The sequence below is a fragment of the Tenebrio molitor genome, chromosome 6 (assembly GCF_963966145.1).
Source record: "Tenebrio molitor chromosome 6, icTenMoli1.1, whole genome shotgun sequence".
Classification (NCBI taxonomy): Eukaryota; Metazoa; Arthropoda; class Insecta; order Coleoptera; family Tenebrionidae; genus Tenebrio; species Tenebrio molitor.
This window is the reverse complement of record NC_091051.1, coordinates 10,928,248-10,947,187: the sequence shown is the minus strand read 5'-3', so window position 1 is coordinate 10,947,187 and position 18,940 is coordinate 10,928,248. Positions and strand designations below refer to the sequence as shown.

Here is an 18,940-nt window from a genome sequence, read left to right as displayed (position 1 = left end):
CAAATCTACTATAACGAAGATTTATTTTATATTCAAATATAAAAGGAAACATTTTACTGCTGAGTTGAAAATTTTTCTTGACAATCTGAGAATTTATATCCCTTTTTCTCGTATGTGCTACCCATGCATGATGTGAGTCATATATTATTCAGAGATTCCCTTACCTTCCGCTTGCTTAAAATATCATTGAATAACATCTAAACCGTTACTTTAATGTTATATATAGCACATCTAGAAGACGTCGCGTTCAATCAAAAATTAAATCGACAAAAAAAAGAAGCGAAACATTCCGGCCACAATCCGTCCTTTTTTTTATGCATCCTGCCCCCGGGTTATGCCTGGAATTTTTCCCAGTGTGAATCAACTCTGGGATGAACAATTTCGTTCCAGAGGGATCCCTTTGCCATATGGAATACTTGAATACTTGACCACCAGACAAAGCAATCGAATTTCTGTTGCGGACATATCGCATTTTATTGTAAAAAGGCGAAACAAAGGGTCAAAAATGTATATGTTGGCCACGACTGTTAAGATTTAATCGTTAATTACAAAATTCTATCGGCCGTTCTGGCCAATTTTATACGAAGCTCGCGTGGACCACTCGCATTACACAACAGAACGATGCAGTAAAACAAAGTCTTCACAGAAGGAATTTTATTAAAAAGCTCTTGTCTAGTTATTCGGTAATTGTGGCATTCCACTGCTGCTGGATGTCTGTTTTTCAATCTTCTAGTTGGTCAAATGCATATAAATCACTGCGTCGTATTCGAGGCGGATTTGTTTATTAACACAGATAAATCCTTTTCAACCTAAACACTTATTACTGCACACTTAATAAAACTAAAAAGAAAACCCATTCGACCTGCAAAAATATATGTCTTCCATATTCCCTCTTTTTACACTTTGATTTATTAGCCTTCTTCGCCAGAGCCTTACTCTAGTTTCCGCTTTTATTTTCTGTCGTTAAAAAACGAATTTAGTCGCGACATCTAGTACGAAGACAACAATTAATATTGTCCCTAAAGCTCGTAATATATGACCCTGCATTTTATGTAAAAACAATATGTGACAATAGAGTCAAAATAATTTGCAACAAAAAACCCTAAAGAATTAGAAGACAGAAAAGTAAAACGTAGTGTGCTAATTAAACAATCTTCTTCTTTAGAGTAGAATATTTTATAACAATTTTTTTTAATAATAATGCTTTATTTGCCCTACGGGCTTTCAGATTCCTGCTTTCAGTTTTATCTAAAAATAAAAATTACAATTCTAAATGAAACTTTTTTTTTTGTTCCCCACCCCTTTCTTTTTCCATTCTGTCCCTCCTTTTCCATATCTCTTTCATCCATCGTATCAATTTTCCGCCTTCGTTCAGTGTTTCTCCCCGTTCCTTTCTCTCCCTCTCTCTCATTTCACTACATCCATTCCACATCTGCTCAATTGTCTCTCTTTCTCCTCACAGCACATTCTACACCTTCTTTCCTCTCCTTCCATCCAATACCTGTTTTCTCTATCCTCGTTCCCATTTCTAAATCTCTTTCTCTTGCTCTCTCTCTCCCCAGGTACTCCGGAGTTTCCTCTGTCATACACCTTTCATACTCCCTATTGTATCTGGATTCTTTGATTCTCTCCCCTCTTGCCCTCTTTCTTGCTTGTCTGTGTCTTTGTCCCTTTTGCTCTTAATCTTTCCACTTCTTCGCTGGCATACCCGTACTCTGGTAGTATTTCTCTCTCTCTCGTTCTTCTCCGTGTTTTTTTTCTTTTCTCTCTAGCATTCCGTTGGTATCCCACACTCTTCCCTTTCATCCATTTTGTCCTCAAACTTTGCCGCCCTCTTTTTCGCTTTCACCCTCAGCCTATTTCTCTTACACTCTTCCCTCACTATGTTTTTATATTAGTTTTTTGAAATAGAGAAGCAGCAGCAACGTTCGGATATTGTTTTACAAAACGTTTTACGTTGAAAAACTACAACAATTTAATAATCTTGTCTTACTAAATCAGTAGTGTCGCTTGTAAAATACAGTTTTAGAACTGCTCATTTTGGAAAAAAAATTATACAGTTGTTTAACAAATGTTTATCTCATGAACTGAAAATTAAAGATGTTCACGATAAATCCAGTTAAATAAACATTTAGGCAGCTGAAAAATAACAAATGAATTCTCGACACCGTATCGTGAAAACATAAATTATTATTGTAGTTAATTACAGGGAAATGTGAAAATTTTAAATAATATATCCTGCGGACATTTGAATTAGCGTTTAGCTTCTAGATACAACTTCCACACACGTTTCATTTTCAGTAATAAATAATTTTGCATTTGAAAATACGTTTGTCATTTCATTCAATAATATCACTCATTTTTTAAATAACAGAAATCCGTTGAAGCCTTCTCCATTTATTTCATATTTTGTTTAATAATATTAATTAAAATGTGTCCGCTTGGATCAGAGTTCAATACCACAAGCAAGAATATTGTTTATATTGAATGCACTATTCCAATGTTTTGTTATAAAAATCTGTAAAAATAGCCTCATACATCAAACTCTCAGGTCAGATTTATAAACCTCTGCAGAATGTAATAACTATCACGTCATCAAATCCAATTTAAACGTTCGATTTCTCTTTGAAGTATAAATTAAAAAGTAGTAAAAAATGGTAAAGCCTAAAACCTGTTAAGATTCTATAAGACAATTGGAATTGTCATTTGTTGAAATAATATTTTTCTTAGATTAAAGAAATTGCAAATTTATACGTTTATACACACTAATTGAAAATTTCGTGATGCATCATAATTAATTTTTCTGTAATTTACTTATTTGCTGTTTCATATGAAATCAGTATAATTTTTTCTCAAGAGAGAAGAGATAAATTCGAGCATGAAATTCAGATAAATTAGTTTGCAGTAACTGCAGACATTTTTAATTAAAAGCAATTTTTTTTTGCTAACAATGAGAAAGAAATTATTGGTAAAAAACGAATTGTATTTCATAAGATCACATAACCTGGAATTAATATTCGATTAAATCATCTTGTTTGCTCAACCGTACCAATTTTAAGAAAATCAATGATAATTTAATTTTCTATACATTTACATTGAACAGTATCGGGCGTTCAAATGAAATCCTGGGCTGGGAATTGACAGTTGTAATTAGAGCATGCTGACAGCTAACCTAAAATTATAAACAAAATATCTTTCTGTTTTTTTCTTTCTTGCAATGTTTAACATTAAAAATAGAACAACTAACGATTCTTATTCTCGAAGCAAAAGGCACCCGTTACTGAAGACAAACATATTCAATCATGTGCCGATTAAACATAAACAAATGTCATTCGTGTCAAACGACGGGAAATTCAAACTTTACACTGTTCCAATTGGTTTATTTTTTCTAGGCCTACTCAGCCTAGATTTTAATTTGAACGCATGATATATTCCAAATCATGTGCAAGTTGTCTTATTTGGCTATTATTGAAAAGTGTAATAAATTTTAATTGTTTTGATAGTGAGTTTTGTGAATGATTTATTGGTTTCGGTTACACTGATAGTGATAACATTTTATAAAGCAGTGCGAAATTCGTTGTGAAGGTGGAAATTAAAGAACTCATGTAAATACGAAAAATCTCGAGCGTCGTCAGTAACAAAGGTGGCAAGGTCCTTTTCAGGATGTTTATTTGAGAACAAGCGGAAACCTTTCACTCCGGCGCAGTATGGAAAGCAGTTCCTGGGCCGCTTTTAGAGGACACTAAATAATAGCCTCCATTTGACTTCCGGACATGTGGGATTCTTGTCGTTCATCTTCCTGTTATTGAACTCATGTTAACTGGCGAAATGTTTTGTTATTTATCGGCACCGTTCCAGATAAGACCCAAATTTAAAATTTTCAATGTCGGTAAACGCACGAAAAAGATTTCTTCCGAGCTTGTGGGTAATGTGTTTATCGTGGCGCGTTTTCTCGAGGTAACTTAGTAAACCTAAAAGCAAGTAAACTAACAACAATCATGCTTTGGATTTATGTCGTGAATTATATTTGTCCCAAGATTACATTACCATTATCTCGGAAGCCGCAAGGAAGAGGGATGGCGCACAAGAAGGGTTTGGGGATATATCGTATCGCTCCACGGACGTTATTGCTCTCCAAGCTTTAAAGTGTCTTATCTGCTCCAACCTAGATGCATTGTCACATGATTCAGGTTTTTTTTTTACTTACTACGGAATACTCTTAAAGACGCATAAAACTTTCATTTTTATTTTATTGGCCGTCGTTATGCTGAGTGCTCGCCTTCAATTCAGGAAACATTTTTTTATCAACAATAAAAACAACACTTTAACAACAAACGGGAGTGGTTTATTGAGTTTTGTTACAAAAGTGACATCGACATTACTCCTCTCAAAGTATCTAATGTGGCACCAAGGGTATCTACGGTACGTTCTAATGGGAATCATGCTATTTGCCCTCCTGGGGTTCACTAAACAAATTAATATTAGCAACTCCCATGTGTGCTTCTCTACGAGTACAAATTCAACATATAAACAGTCTATATCATCCTGGAATAGGTTGATGCTACGAATTATTATGCTTCAACAAACTAGTTGTCGGAGTCGAATTCACGGAGATGTTGTAGTAATTATCGCAAAAGAGTTTATGCACAATTGTTGTCAATACAGACGTTAATTACGTTAATTCGATTAGTACAGGATTTCTGTTTGAACTTAGTTCAGTCGATAATGATCCAATCAGTTTAAAAGCCGAAACCGTCAAACAAATCCACGATTATTGGAAAGTAAACAAGATTAACATATTTGGGAAAAGTTTCTCCGACAAGTTAAAAATGATAAATTAAATTTTCTAACAACCCATAACTTCGCGATACTTTTAGGAAAATTTCCTTGGGTACGGTTTCCGACACCGGAATAAGAAAAATAAACTAAGTTGGAAGACTGGAAAGATTTGGAGAGTTCCGACGCGCACCGTTTAAAAATAAACAAATATTGTTAACGCAGTTTACTTGAAAAGTTTTCTAATTACGCAAGTCCTTAAGCGCCGTCCCTTTCGGACCATTTAGCAACAAATTCAATAGAGCTGGAAGGATAAATAATTTATTACCATTTCGATGAGCCCCCAAATCGAATGAGCCTCGTACCCTATTCTGAGGATCTTTTCAATCACGGGTTAGATAAGGTATTTGGCTATTTAAAGTTTCAAAATTGGCTAGAATGAAAAGGTATTCATGAGTTTTCACCACTTTAACTCTCCCTCTCGTCGTGTTTTCCAGTCAGTCCTGAAGGTTTAATTTTTCATCGGAATTCTCGCTACATTGTAATTTTCTGCTCATTTACTCAATGTACCACACTTTCAAATGTTACTGCGTAATAAAATTTATTGTTTTATGCATAATTTAAGCCCTTTGTTGTAGCCATTCATGGAAAATTTTACGTGCGCCAATTATTATTATTGGTTTTTGGGGACTGACGCAAATAGACTTTTTAATATTCAAACTTTTGCCGCATAAAGTGTTCAAACGATGCGAGAAGTGTAAGATAAAGACTTGAAGATATTGGAACGCGATTTTTATGGTGTCATAGAGGTTCGGTAATGTTCTTTTAAACTAGGAACTTACTACTCGAGACGGTTACATTGCAATTTAGGTTTAAATCATGCTCGGAATGATAAACGTACAGCTCTTAATTTAATACCGCGATCTATGGCGGCAAACGCCCATAAAAGGATCTACTAATACTAAAAATTTTAAAGGTGACATAAAAGGTAGCGTCTTATCCGACACCCATTAAGAAAATACAATTTTTTATCTACTCCCTTAGAGCCAAGGATTAAACATCGTCAAAAGCCGGTGTCTTCATTAATGTTTCATTTTTAGCCCCTTTACATTTTCAACACTACTTCAATTAAATATTAATTTGCTTTCAGTGTTAGTGCAATTTGAAACCTAAAAACAGATTATTGTAAAATAAATCGATAATTGGATCTTGCCTGGCTGAATAATTTTTTTTAAATAATACAATGCTAGTTTTTAAAGTTTGTAGAGTTGATAACGCTGATTTTTGTTACGTAATTATAAATTGCGATCAAGAATTTAAAAAATAATATTAAAGACAGGAAATTAAATTTCAGCAATATTTAAAGTGGGTCGCGTCAAGGGTTTAGCTGCCCTGGGAAAACTTTTTTGGGGAAATAAATTGCAATTTGATAATGTTGCTTCTAAATGTTGTGCTTGCAATGTCAGGTCTACCTACATCACATTTACAACCAAACAAATTTTTTTAATTAATCTCGCCTCAAAAACTTTCTTTACAGCGATAGCAGTTTTCTGACAGAACTTTACGTTGTGAAATGAGGAGCGAAGAGAATGAATATTTCGTGAAATAAGTTATTCATTATCTTAAGTCGTCGCAAATGGTGATACAAAAATTGCTGTCAAACGCTTTGTAAATAATGAAAGAAGACGACAGATTAATAAAAGATGTGGAGAAATTGGAGCCAACGTATATACTCCAATCTCTGGGTGTTTTGTTCTAAAGAAATTTTAGACAGATGGAAAGCTTGCTTTTTAAAACTGCTTCAATATCAGTCGAGGTGTTGGATTTTCTAACGGGTTATGAGTCATATCTGCGCACGAATATCGATCTCAAGTAGGCGCGAAAAACCGACCGGAAAACATCGTCATTCGTTACGTTAGTGTCGTCTCTCTCTCCAAGGCCACAGCCCATGAGAGAATCCCACACCTGTACCCGCTAAAGCAATAGTGTGAATTGGACCAAGATATTAAAATTTAAAAAGATAGGCAAAATAGCACCTAAAAAATTAAATGTTGTCTCTGTCAGTTTTAGAATCTTTAATCATGGAAAATATGTTTAAAAAGTGCCCCAAATTGGGTTCAAATGAGAGGAATTTTTTACACTGAAAATCTCCAAATATTTGGAAAAAAAATTCTGAAAAAACTGTCTGATCTAGGAAAACAGAAAACAAACAAAGCTTATAAATTTTATTTGGTTCATAAGGACATTCAGGACGTAGATTCTTAAATTCACATTAGTTTATGATTTTCCAATCATAACTGAATCTTTTCTGAATAAGTTTGCATCTCTTACAACTATCATGCAGCTCGCTAATAATCTCCTTAAAATGGAAATGAAAGTTTTTACTGTTTTTCAAATGGCATAGAAGTGCAATTTTCCTAACTATTTGAAAAGATATAAATTTTAGAGATTGTGCTGAATTACGATCTAACGCGTTCATTATTATCAAAAATGTGCGAAAAAGATATTCTCTCAAAAAATCACGTGCACAGTTAAAAAAGTGCTTCATCGTGACGGAGTTAATTTTGAAAGTTACGCAATCATTTGTTAACATAAATTGTGAGCACACTCACACTATCCTCTTCTCTGTCATTTGTCTCTTAAGACACTGAAACTAAAGTCAAACGAGCACTAAACTAAGGCTCATTGACAATAATGCCCGTTAGAATTACACTGACTTGCTTCATGAGCAGCAAGCATATAATCCAACGTAATTCAAGACGGACGTTATTAATTGTCAACGCACATTAGTATAACGTCTGTTTAATCTTGTACTTGCCTTAATAAGCCGATAGAACTAATTTGTATTGAATCTAAAGGGCTTTATACGCTAATTAATTGCAACTAACTCCACTTTTTACATTTTTATGAGCAACGTGAAAGTACTCTGAACAGTTGTTAGATCTCGTTCATTTAATTGAGAGTGATCACAAAAGAGATTAATTTAATGTTGCAAATGGTGTGAATAGAAAATATCCAAAGCAGCAAACTTGTCAGAGCACGAAATAAGCGTTGGAAAGGGAAAGCTAGTTACTTCTTTCCGCAGCGAATTTCAACAAAGATGGAACTAATTTGTTGTTGTGTCTCAAAAAATTGAAATGGAAGAATGTTGATAACAATTAGGAGAATATGTGTACAGTATCATTAGTTGGAGTTCTGTTTGATCCACCTAGATGTATCATCCATCGAATGGAAACTTGTACTACGCAACTTTCAACAAACTGCAAGTTTTGGCAGAAACTCCATTATGGCACAGAGAACTATCTCATACGGGCTCTCGCAGGGTGGAGAATAGTAAGTAGAGACTCTTCACTTCACAATACTAAATGTAGGACAACTAGTTAGATAGATTTGGTAGAATTTTTTTTGGAAAATTCTACTATACACTCGATGAATATTAACAACATCGTGATGAGCTCGCATCCACTATTATCGAACATATTTGCTATTAAAATGTCGTTGGGGTTTCAGCAATAATAGAACTGATGGTGATGTTACCATTAAAAATAATCACAGTTTATACACTTTATAAAAAGCTCAGAAACGATCTGGCGCAAAAAACTCGATCTGGGATGGCACGGATTTATGATTATTAAATCAGTGTTTGCAAATGCACGCACCTACCGATTGGATCAACAAATGAAATTGAGTAAAACATGTGTCCGTCGGACAACAGAAAAGAATACACTTCATAATCAGCGTTTATTTTGGATGAGATGGAAAATCCGAATTCATCAACAGTGTCAATTTTTCAAGAGATAATGAATGAAAACACAGACTGATATGCATTAGCTGTCTGCGTTGTGGCAGCGACCAGTTAATGTGCGGGAAGTAATAATTGACAATATCAATTTAAATAAACTGCAAATCGTAGTGTTTACCGCAATGGCAGATTGGACATAGTACTGCAATAATTGGAAAACATCAATGTAACAACAAAACTAACTGCACGGTTTAATATAGAGTAATCGAAAGAGCAAAACGCGATTGGTCACACTACATAATGTCAAAAATGTACACTAAATGGAAGACTCGCAGACGCTTTCAGAGAATAAATTGTAAACCAATTGTGGTGATTTTAGTTACCGAGCGAAACTACATATTAAAAAATTAAAATAGGTGGCGGTGGACACTTTTGTCTCTTTTCCGTCATGCTTTCATAATTTTTTAATTAAATCCACATCGCAATCAAGATTAATACTTTCTGGAACAGATTTTTCATTAAAATGTTTACAAAAGCAGCCTAAGAAAATTGTTTTGTGATTCTTCTTGTGGATTAATTTTATGGCGCCACTTGACACAGTAAACACTCATTCACAATCAAAAGTTTTCCCTAAAAGCTGTTTGCTGAAAAATTGCAAATTCAAATTTTTCCTACATTCGCATATACAGGGTTATTCTAAATGATTGTAGTCGAAGTAGGCGTGAAAACTGAATGTAAAATTTATGGTTGCCGCTCCACATAAAAAAATCATCAAAATGATGTGTTAAATTGGGTGCAAAACAACTCAATATTTTTAAAATTGATTGGAGAACAACTCAATATTTCTGGATTCAATCGTTAATTTAACAAAAATAAATAAAATCCTCATCTCCGCACTTTTCACCTAAAAAATGACAGTGACAGGGACACAACTGACAGTTCACATGAAAGCGGCAAAAACGTAATAACATGGGCATGGCCTACTTCGACTACAATCATTTAGAATAACCCTGTACTTAACGCAGAAACAAACTGAATCCACTCTAGCCCATTATTTTGAAAATCCTCCAGACGTACAAAAGGGATTTATTTGGTGAAGACATGGACGTGGAGCTTTAGGTCAAGCTTTTTCAATATTATTTTTGTGCCGACATCTGATATGATAAATAAACATCGGTTCGCTCAATAGATTTTTAGAAGACGAAAAACTACAAATTTACTGGAGTAAGTTCCAATAAAAGTTTACGGATTAAATTCTATTTATTGCGAAATCCGGGAAGCATTTCATTTCTCTCGTGTTATTTTTCAATTTGTTTATCCTAGTGGAAAAATTGACGTAAATATAACCGTCGTCGTACCGACTTTCCTAGGATATGTTTTCTTGTATTTTTGTGTTTACTTTTGTTTATTCTCAACAATTGTGCATTCTTTACATATTGATCCAAACGCGACATCGACAATAGTTTGGTGAACAATTGTTTTGGGAATCGTCTGATTTATTGCATAAACTGGGACAACAGTTTTGAACTATCAAGTCAGTTATCCACTATCGAGATAATAATTTACAATTTATTTTGCTTGGTAATTAGAGCGCGCTTTCAATGAATGACTTGATGTTTCGGAACTTGCACCTAACTTACCTACAGTTATGTACATCTGTTCTAATGCATTATGTATAGGATAGAAAAATCTATTCGAACCAAACGAACGTTACCCTGTGATTGTGTTTTCCTATTTGTATCATATTTCTTCGCGGAGTGTGAAAGAAAAATATTTAATAAAGACACTATACAACAGATGGTTCTCCTTCGTAACCTTCATCGGGACTTTCAGTTAAAGCTTCATTGGCAGCCTCGTTTTGTGAGTTGATTGCATTCGAATCAATCTTAGTCTCCTCACCGTCCTCCGTCTGAGCACTAACGCATCGCTTAACGACGCCGCTCCCCGAACTAGGTGAGTCGTAATAAGTGTTGTTTGGGTTATTATTAAGCATGTGTAGGTTGGGGGCGGGAAGACACGGGGGCCACTGCATCGAGCAGCAGGGAAGCGAGGATGGAGCGATGTCATTTGACGGCAGTGGATAGCCATCAGCCGTGTAACGGACGTCAGTATGGTAATGATCGTAAAGGGATGATGAGAGGGAAGCTCTAGCGAGAAATTCCGCTTCCTGAGAGTATCTCGTTCTAGAATTAGTAGCAGATTGTCGTTTCAGCCTATTGCACGGCAACGTTCTGTAATAGTTGGCTGATTGATTGGGTACTTTGGGTAATCCGTAATCGACGGGGTACCCCTCGGCGTCCACCCATCGCACATCCATCGTGCACCCATCGTAAATTTCCGGATGTAAACAGGCATCTTCGCGACGGCACTCCATCCCGTTAATGAGGTCGGGATTTTGCTCCAGCTGATAACGCCCCAGTGACGTGGGGCTGCCGACCTGATTAGCGGTGACAAGCGGACGATCATCGCAGGGGTGAGCGCCATAAAGCGTCATTTCCTCATCAGAATTGGCCTTGAGTGGATTAGGCTCCGCGACTTCTTCGCATTTAAGAGTTTGCTGCTGGTAGTGCAGCGTCACATCTTTGCTCTTGTTCCTTTTCTCTTGTCGTTTGCATCTCCTCCGACATCGCAGAATCGATACTATAATAACAGAGATTATTACGAGTCCTAAAGCGACAGCTCCGATCGCGACAGCCAGTAGATATTCGAAAGGGAACGAAACGATAATTACAATCGGATCTTCTTTAATAATTATCTTGATTGTAAAATTCGATTGCGATGTTCCAGCGGCGTTTTCAGCATTACAGATAAATGTACCATTGTCTTCGGAGTTGGCGTTATAGATGAACAGTTCGCTGCGTTTGTTCTCCGCACCCTCCTCCACGAAGTAAATCAAGTGTATCCCCGGGGCAACGATGGTATTGTTCTGGAGGATCTGGCCTCGGAACCACCAGGAGACTGAAGCTTCCGGTACGGAATGCACGTGACATTGCAAAGATACGTTCTTCCCTTCGGCTAGTTCCAGATAAAATGTTGTGGGAGATACGTCTGGTAGGCAGGCGAGCTCTGGGGCTGGTATCGATTTAACGGCGCGGTTCGCCAGCCGGGGTGGTCCTCGGCAAGTCGGCTCCACGGCGATGGGGATGTTGAAATTTTTCAGCCAAACGTACAGATCTTTGATGTGACAATCGCATTCCCAAGGATTCCCCCGCAGCTCGACGCCTTTCAAATTCTGCGGGAGTGTTCCGGGACCGCGTATTGTTTTCAAGTTGTTTTCGTCCAGAAGGAGCCACTCCAAGCTGTGGAGGCCCTGAAACGTTCCCTCTTCGATCTCGACTAGTTTGCAATTGTTGAGTTCCAGCGTGTTCAGAAATGACAGATGATTGAAAGCCAGTCTTTTCAACACCGTCAAGGGATTCGAGCTCAACGTTAACCTCATTAAGGAAGGACAGTCCACAAACGAACTCGTAGGCACTGTTTCTAACAAATTCTCAGACAAATCCAGCTCCACTAAGTTTGTCAAACCCTTGAAAGTTTTCTCGTTTATTATTTTTATTTGGCAATTGGACAAATAAATCTTTTGCAAGTTAATCAGTTGTTTGTTTCTGAATAGTTCGCTAGGAAGATGGCTCATAAAGTTTCCGGAGAAATCCAGCACTTGTGTGCCGGGGTCCAGTCCGTCAGGGATACCCAACAAACCTTTGCTCTCACAGATCACCGTCTGTTTTCCATTTTTCCATTTGCAAGAACACGAAACCGGACAGGCTTTTGTAATTTTCAAAAGAATTCCGGCAACCACTAATGTCGGCCAATAAGCGAACATCATCTTCCATCCCTCGATCCTGGAACAATAATTCATAGTCAGTGTTTACGCGATGACAAGGAAAATTCAAATGCGAATGTGAAAGTGGGTCGAATTTTGTAATATTTTTTTGCTGCTGCCCCAACAATGGCTCCGATTGATCGAAGCTGACCGGCGTAGGGGAGCATTTCCAATTCAAACGATGTCTGGTTCAATGAATGGCCACACAACAAAGAATGATTGCGTTCGGCCACGTTTTTTACATTTTACATTTATTTTCGTTTGTTTAGTGTCTACACGAACTTTACAGCCAAATTTATATTACTCCTTACTCACGTCCCTAAATTGTGAGATCTCACGGAAGACTTGCTCCCGTTAGAAATATAATTTGTCCATAGAAAGGTAGATAATTCTAACTTTATTAAGCAAAAGGAGCACGAAGTGTGACGTTTTAAGCTTTTGGTGAGACACACAGATACATCAGTGCTTAAAATAATGGCTCAGCCGTTCATTACACGGGATTAAGGAGCTGCAGAGGATTTAAAACGGGAATTTTCCCCGTTTTACATAACGTATTAAATATTTCTTGCTCCACGTAATTACTTAATCAAGTGCAAATGCGCACTGCGAACTTGGACGAAAAACGGAAAAATAACCGTGCGATATGTTAAAAACACCACGAAAATAATAAAACTTGAGAAAAGCAAAAATCCCTCTTCTAATAATCCTGCCGGGATTTCAAGAGATTATAACCTCATGCTCATCTAATAGGGTAAAAGGATTAGCGAGGAATTCTTTCAAAACTTTAAGATGTTGTTCGTTGAAACTTCACCGCAACGACCGAATTTTTGTATCAACTCGAAAACTTCCACGATGATAAATTAAAATTAATCAGATTCAAATCCCGTATTGATCATCCTATTTTCTCATTACTTCCCGTGAAATTTCTTTTCCAATAATAGACCTAAAATAGCACAATATGCCGCTCGAAACTTTTTTATCAAGGAGTGAAGAGGTTAAAGTTATTCATCAATCTTCCCGAACAGAGACCATTGATTTAATTCGAGCTCGGCCAGATCCATTTTCTTGAAATTTATTGCCGTACGCCTCACAGTTTTCACTTTTTAAATTAACAATAGAAAGCAATGTCGTTCGATGATTGGCGTCAACGTCAGCAGCTGTATTAGGTTTTTAAAATAAAACCGAATGGCGGTTCGGAGTTGCGGAAACCGTCTCATCAAATATTCACAATAACTGCTGTAGAAGCAGGTAGAAAGGACCCAATCTATCCTTGTAAGGCAGAGCTTTACGTTATGTTGTCGTGACCGACACACAGTGACCCTACAAAAATTTGATAGGATAAATCACATTTTCGCACAGAAATTGATAAAATGCCACAACACTGTACTTAAAAAACCCCAATTTACTTTGTCAGGTGCATGACCTGAAATAAAGGGTCGACGATTTGTAACTGGGATACGGCTCTTCACAATTGTTACCAACCTCACATTGATACTAATTATTATATCATCGTTAAATAGCGTAGAACAAAAAAAACTTATCAAGGGATAATTATCAAGTTTTATTGTCACGATATCACAAAAATTGTGTTTTATGAGAGAGAATGATATGTTTCAGCATCATCTTAAAATACTGCGTCAAAAACACCATAAAGACATAATGCCAAGGCGTAAAACAAATGTGTAGTTAATATTTAAGGTATTTTCATCTGACTTATAAAACTACATATTTAAATTAAAACCTGTTTGAATGTATCAAAGGGTCGATTGTGAACGCACCACTCGTCAGTCTGCATAGTAAAAACACAAATAACGCAAAAGTGAGGTTAAATTTAAACAGAGGATTCGTGATCTATAATGCGTGATGCGTTCACAATTAACTTTTCAACGCCTACTTTGAGGAAAATTTAAATAAACACCCAATATAAGTGAGTCATTATCTGTAAATAATATCACGGAAATAATAATAAATATTTCTGTTTATTTATTAACGTTCGAAAGTGATAATGAGCTCGACGGAATTGTAAATGCAACCCACAATACATTTCTATATGTTAATTAAAATATTCGGCTTTTTTTGGAAATGTACCAGTATTGTGAACTGCGTTTTCAATTCCGTCGGGCTCATTATCACTTGTGAAATACCCTGTTATTCTACATACCATATGTTTTCGCTAATTAATTTCTTTTAAACTACGTCAGTGGATGTTATAAAAGTGTTGTGACAGAGAACGTGGTATTAACGAAATCGTCTCTGTAACACTCTGAATTTTATTAAATGTGTAAACAAGTCGCTCAAATAATTTTTATTTTGGTCATAATTCACAAAGGAAATGGAGCAAATGTTGCAGTAAACAGTGCAAATTAAACCATACACGTAGCTTACATGGAATAGTCAAAAAAGTGATTTATGGCGTTCAGTAGCAATTCATTTTATAATTTTGAAAATAATTTGTGAGCGAGATAAACATTAAATTTTTAATATCCGGAAAGTTTAGTCCAAACAAAAATCCTCGTTGTATAACGTAATTGTTATTTATCTTTTTTTTTGTAACATTACTTACTATTTACGAGAAATCCAGTGAACATGATTTTATTATATCTTTTCCTTCGACACAATAGCAGTTCCGTTTTTATTTGCCGAAATGGTGGATGCGCCGGGAAAATAACTTATTAAATGTTTTGAGGTCTTTGTTATTTGTTACAATAGATGGCACCTAAAAACTACATTTTATAGAGTTTATCATAGCAAATCCAATTAAAAAAGTCACAAACTCATATCATTTGCTAGAAATTGATTAGTGCGAATAAAATTGTTCCATTATGTATTTCAACAATTTTATTGTCTAAAAGCCTAAATTATAACATTTGTTTACATCTTATATAAGTGAGATATTCCAGGATTAAGCAAGCGTGTTCTATTATTATTAGTCTTATTGCTCTTAGACCTTTGCAATTTTTCAAAAAAAAAAAAATTGACCACATTTTTTTTTTCATATGTTACTTTCCATAATTTGGCTCTGTCTCTGTCAAAACCCTCTCAAATTTTTTATACCTTTTAGGTTCTGTCGATGGTATCTATCAGGATTACCCACTACACTTTTCAAAGCTTTTAGCGTTGATTGACTATCGGATATCCTTAACAAGGCCCACACGCAAACCATGATTTCGATTAATTCCCATTGGAAAACTATTGCCAGCTTGTTCAAATTGTTAATTGCACATCATCGTCCTGTTCCAAAGAACCATTTTGAGTTGTTTCGAAGAACCGGCAGCTCTTGCAGCTACGTAATACAAAAACACATCTAAGGGATCTGATCATCTACTGAAGATACCCAATGAGCTAACAATTTTCCGGCAGTAACTGGCATTTCTTGCAAGTAGATTTAAATAAACATCGTGAAATCAAATAAAAAATTATTTTAGGTAGTTTTCGGCAAAATAATAGCTCTGTCTAACATTCTCTACTACCATTTCATCTTCCTTTAAATTGGGTCTTGTGATTTTATAAGACTAGACAAATTGCTTAGAGAATCTTGGAACAACCAAGACGCCACTGAATTTAAATTCGGAATTTTCAAAGTTGTTTATTTGTAAACAAATAAACTGCCAAAAGTATCCCCAGACAGCGAAAGCTATTTATCTCGAAAGAAAGTGTAAGCAAGGTGCTTAAATGATAAAGTACAGCCAAGCATGCCTTTAAACAGTTTAAAAGTACTTTTTCAGGTGGATAAATCTTATTTTATTCGTCGATTTATTTATTTTTCTACTATTATTTGATGATTTTACATTTAATCACTGCATAGTGTTCAATTATTGAATTGAACACAAGTGCAATCAACTACGAATGAACAGTTTATTTAGGGATAATTAAAGTATTTTGTGAAATTAAATTGTTAATTATCATAAACTGCAGCAGAACAATAACTGTTTAATATAATTTATTGGTTGGATAAATCTGAAAATAATGTTAATAAAATGATAATTAAATGGAGCATCGTTAAATATGAAAAAAAAATGTAAATGTTCTGGATGAGACACGTTTACACAACATGATGGTCGAGTCTTAGGAACGTGTATTAAGTAATGAAGTAGTGCGTAGGAGGATTAAAAAGACCTCTTTAACAGGGCGCACGTGATTTTGCTTCAATAAAACACGTCTCTTGACAATAGTGAGAAGGAAATCCTTCATAAATTGAATCAATTTGGGCCGTGATCAGAATTTTGTCGATATCTCCCCTTAAAAGAGTAGTCTTGGGGGCAAATTTTTCTCGTCTAGTTAAATATTTCCGAGCTAAGTAATTCGGAATGTCTATCAAAAGTGCGATCATAACGATTGAAAAGAAATCTGTAGAGAGAAAATTGAGAGGGCAATCGTATTTTATTGGATGCAATAAAACTAAGCATTGTTTTGGAAACAATGAAAGAAAGCGGATAATATGGGCCTGCGCCAAACTTTTTCCAAAATTTATTCTATTTGTAAATCAGAAAATCCTAAGGGACAAACGAGTCCACTTTAGAATGCAAACAAGACCCTAACTTTCTCTCCTTTTTATTTCAAACCGCGCCGACTCCAATTTCGCACATAGGCCCAAGGGGAAATGTTGACGAGACGCTATCAAATATAAAATATTGCAGGGATACTGCTGCAACAAGAACACTTTTCATTTCGTTATTTTTCTCAATTGAATCATGAACATTTTTCACGAGTCAATATGCCGACGGTTGCGGATGTGGTTATGGCCATTCAAATCGCTCCAGTATAGATTTCTTCCGATGCCCCATCAAGGGAGGAAATGGCGCGAACGTGTTGCGGCAATTAAATAAAATTCAAGCTAGATTCGTCGACATTGTATCGGCAACTCCGGCGAGGACATTTTTACTTTTTTTTTATTGAAAGTAAAGTGATATACGGGTATAAGCCGTAAAACTCGCCTTAGTGTAGGTTATAAAAGTTGAGTTTATTCGTCTGGTAGCTCGGCTCTGTATCATCCCGCAGAATGTTCGCTCGCCTTTCTAATTAGTTGTTTACTAAACCTCTTTTCTACTAGAACGGTCGAGCTTCTCCAGATTCTTTCAAATACGGTATCGATTATCATGTCGCAAAGAAGTGCCGCGGAAGGTTTAATTTAAGGCTCATTATTGAATTTTTACAAAAGGAAATGAACTTCTATAGAGCTTGACACAGAGTGGCCGACCTAAAGCACCAAGCGCTTTCTCCGCCCGATAATGACATAAACTAAAGTTTATATTTTAGCTCCATGGATTAGAAACACATTAACGATTAAGCGTGTTGAATGTGTTGCCATAGAAACGGTTAAAGTGGCGGCTTTTTTTGCGAGCGGAGTAGAAATACTTCAAGTCCTAGGAGTAGAAGTGTCCACAGGCAGCTCGACCGAGTCAAGGTCATTTGAAGCATTTGTTGCAATTTATTTATCAATTACACGAAATATTTAATAATTAAATTATTCCTATTAAAGAAAACCTCTTAAAAAGCGAAATAACGAAATTATTACCCAATATTTAACCGGTTTCACTGTGGTGTAACACGAGACGCCCCGTGTGGGCGTGTCAGATGAGTAGATGACTCAGATGTCAAAATCAAAAATAGCGCAAGATTGTCTTTCAGTGTTAAAAAGTAAACAGTTGTAAGTTGTAATTGTTTGCTTTTCACGTTTTGAATAACTGAAGAATGTCTGATGCCATTGAAAACGAAATGCATTGCACGCCACCAGAATTGACGCAGATCGCGGTAAACTCTATGCAGGATCTAATCCCACCAAAGTCCCTAAAAGTGTATGATTTCTATATAATGCCCCTAATGAAAAGTATCTCGATTTCGTCTCGGTCTTCAATCTCTGGGCTTAGCACTCTTAATGATTATAAACTACTACATCGTTTCCAGAATTCTGCGAAAACGAATTTTAAAACACTTTTAACCCTTTTGAATTAACCTGAACATACAGAGTGATTAATTACAGTGGACTTTAAACAGTTGAAAAAAAAGTACCAGTGTCAAAGTTATTGCAATATTCATATTTTTTCTAATTCTGAGTTGTAATAAATTTATGTTTGATAAATGGCAGTAGGTAATAATGTTAAGAAAATATAAGATAAAGAAACATTCTCAGTTCGTCGGAATATTCAGACACTGGAAATTGGCACAAGCTAGAAAAGGAAATGAAATTAACTGGAATTCAAAATGTTCAATTAAAACTTTTAACGACGGCTCAATATTGTTAAACCAGACTATTCAGATTCTAGGAACAAAATGAAACCAGTCTGCGACTGCGAATTGATGGTGGCATTTTTAATTGCATCAACAAATATTTGTTTTAAACAATTATTACAATGTTACTAATATACAGTCTACTAATGTGTCTTTAGTAAGACACACACGTCAGAGCGATTTTTTTTTTTTGTATATCAAGGCCGCGAAATCAATCTTTAACGTACCGAAAGAGAAATTGTCGCCGAGGCCGCTTGCGGTCGAAGCGGGACAATCTCGAGGATGTTAAAGGATTTCACTAAAAATAATGTGGATTTCTTGTGAGTCGTAATTTAAAAAATTCAGTGATATCTTGAGGTTTTTTTCTTTGA

At 35.8% G+C, this 18,940-nt stretch overlaps 1 protein-coding gene across 2 annotated transcripts in view; it reads right to left on the bottom strand.

The window, feature by feature from the left end:
• Positions 1–4,323: 4,323 nt before the first annotated feature.
• The window catches only part of LOC138133047 (leucine-rich repeat-containing protein 24-like), a 52,967-nt gene continuing 38,350 nt past the window's right edge, over positions 4,324–18,940 (bottom strand). For both annotated transcript variants that reach the window (XM_069050839.1, XM_069050838.1), the window contains exon 2: positions 4,324–12,360. In XM_069050839.1, coding sequence (XP_068906940.1) covers positions 10,305–12,344 — 2,040 coding nt within the window. In that variant the 5' untranslated portion in view covers positions 12,345–12,360 and the 3' untranslated portion in view covers positions 4,324–10,304. The remainder of the gene's footprint in view (positions 12,361–18,940) is intronic.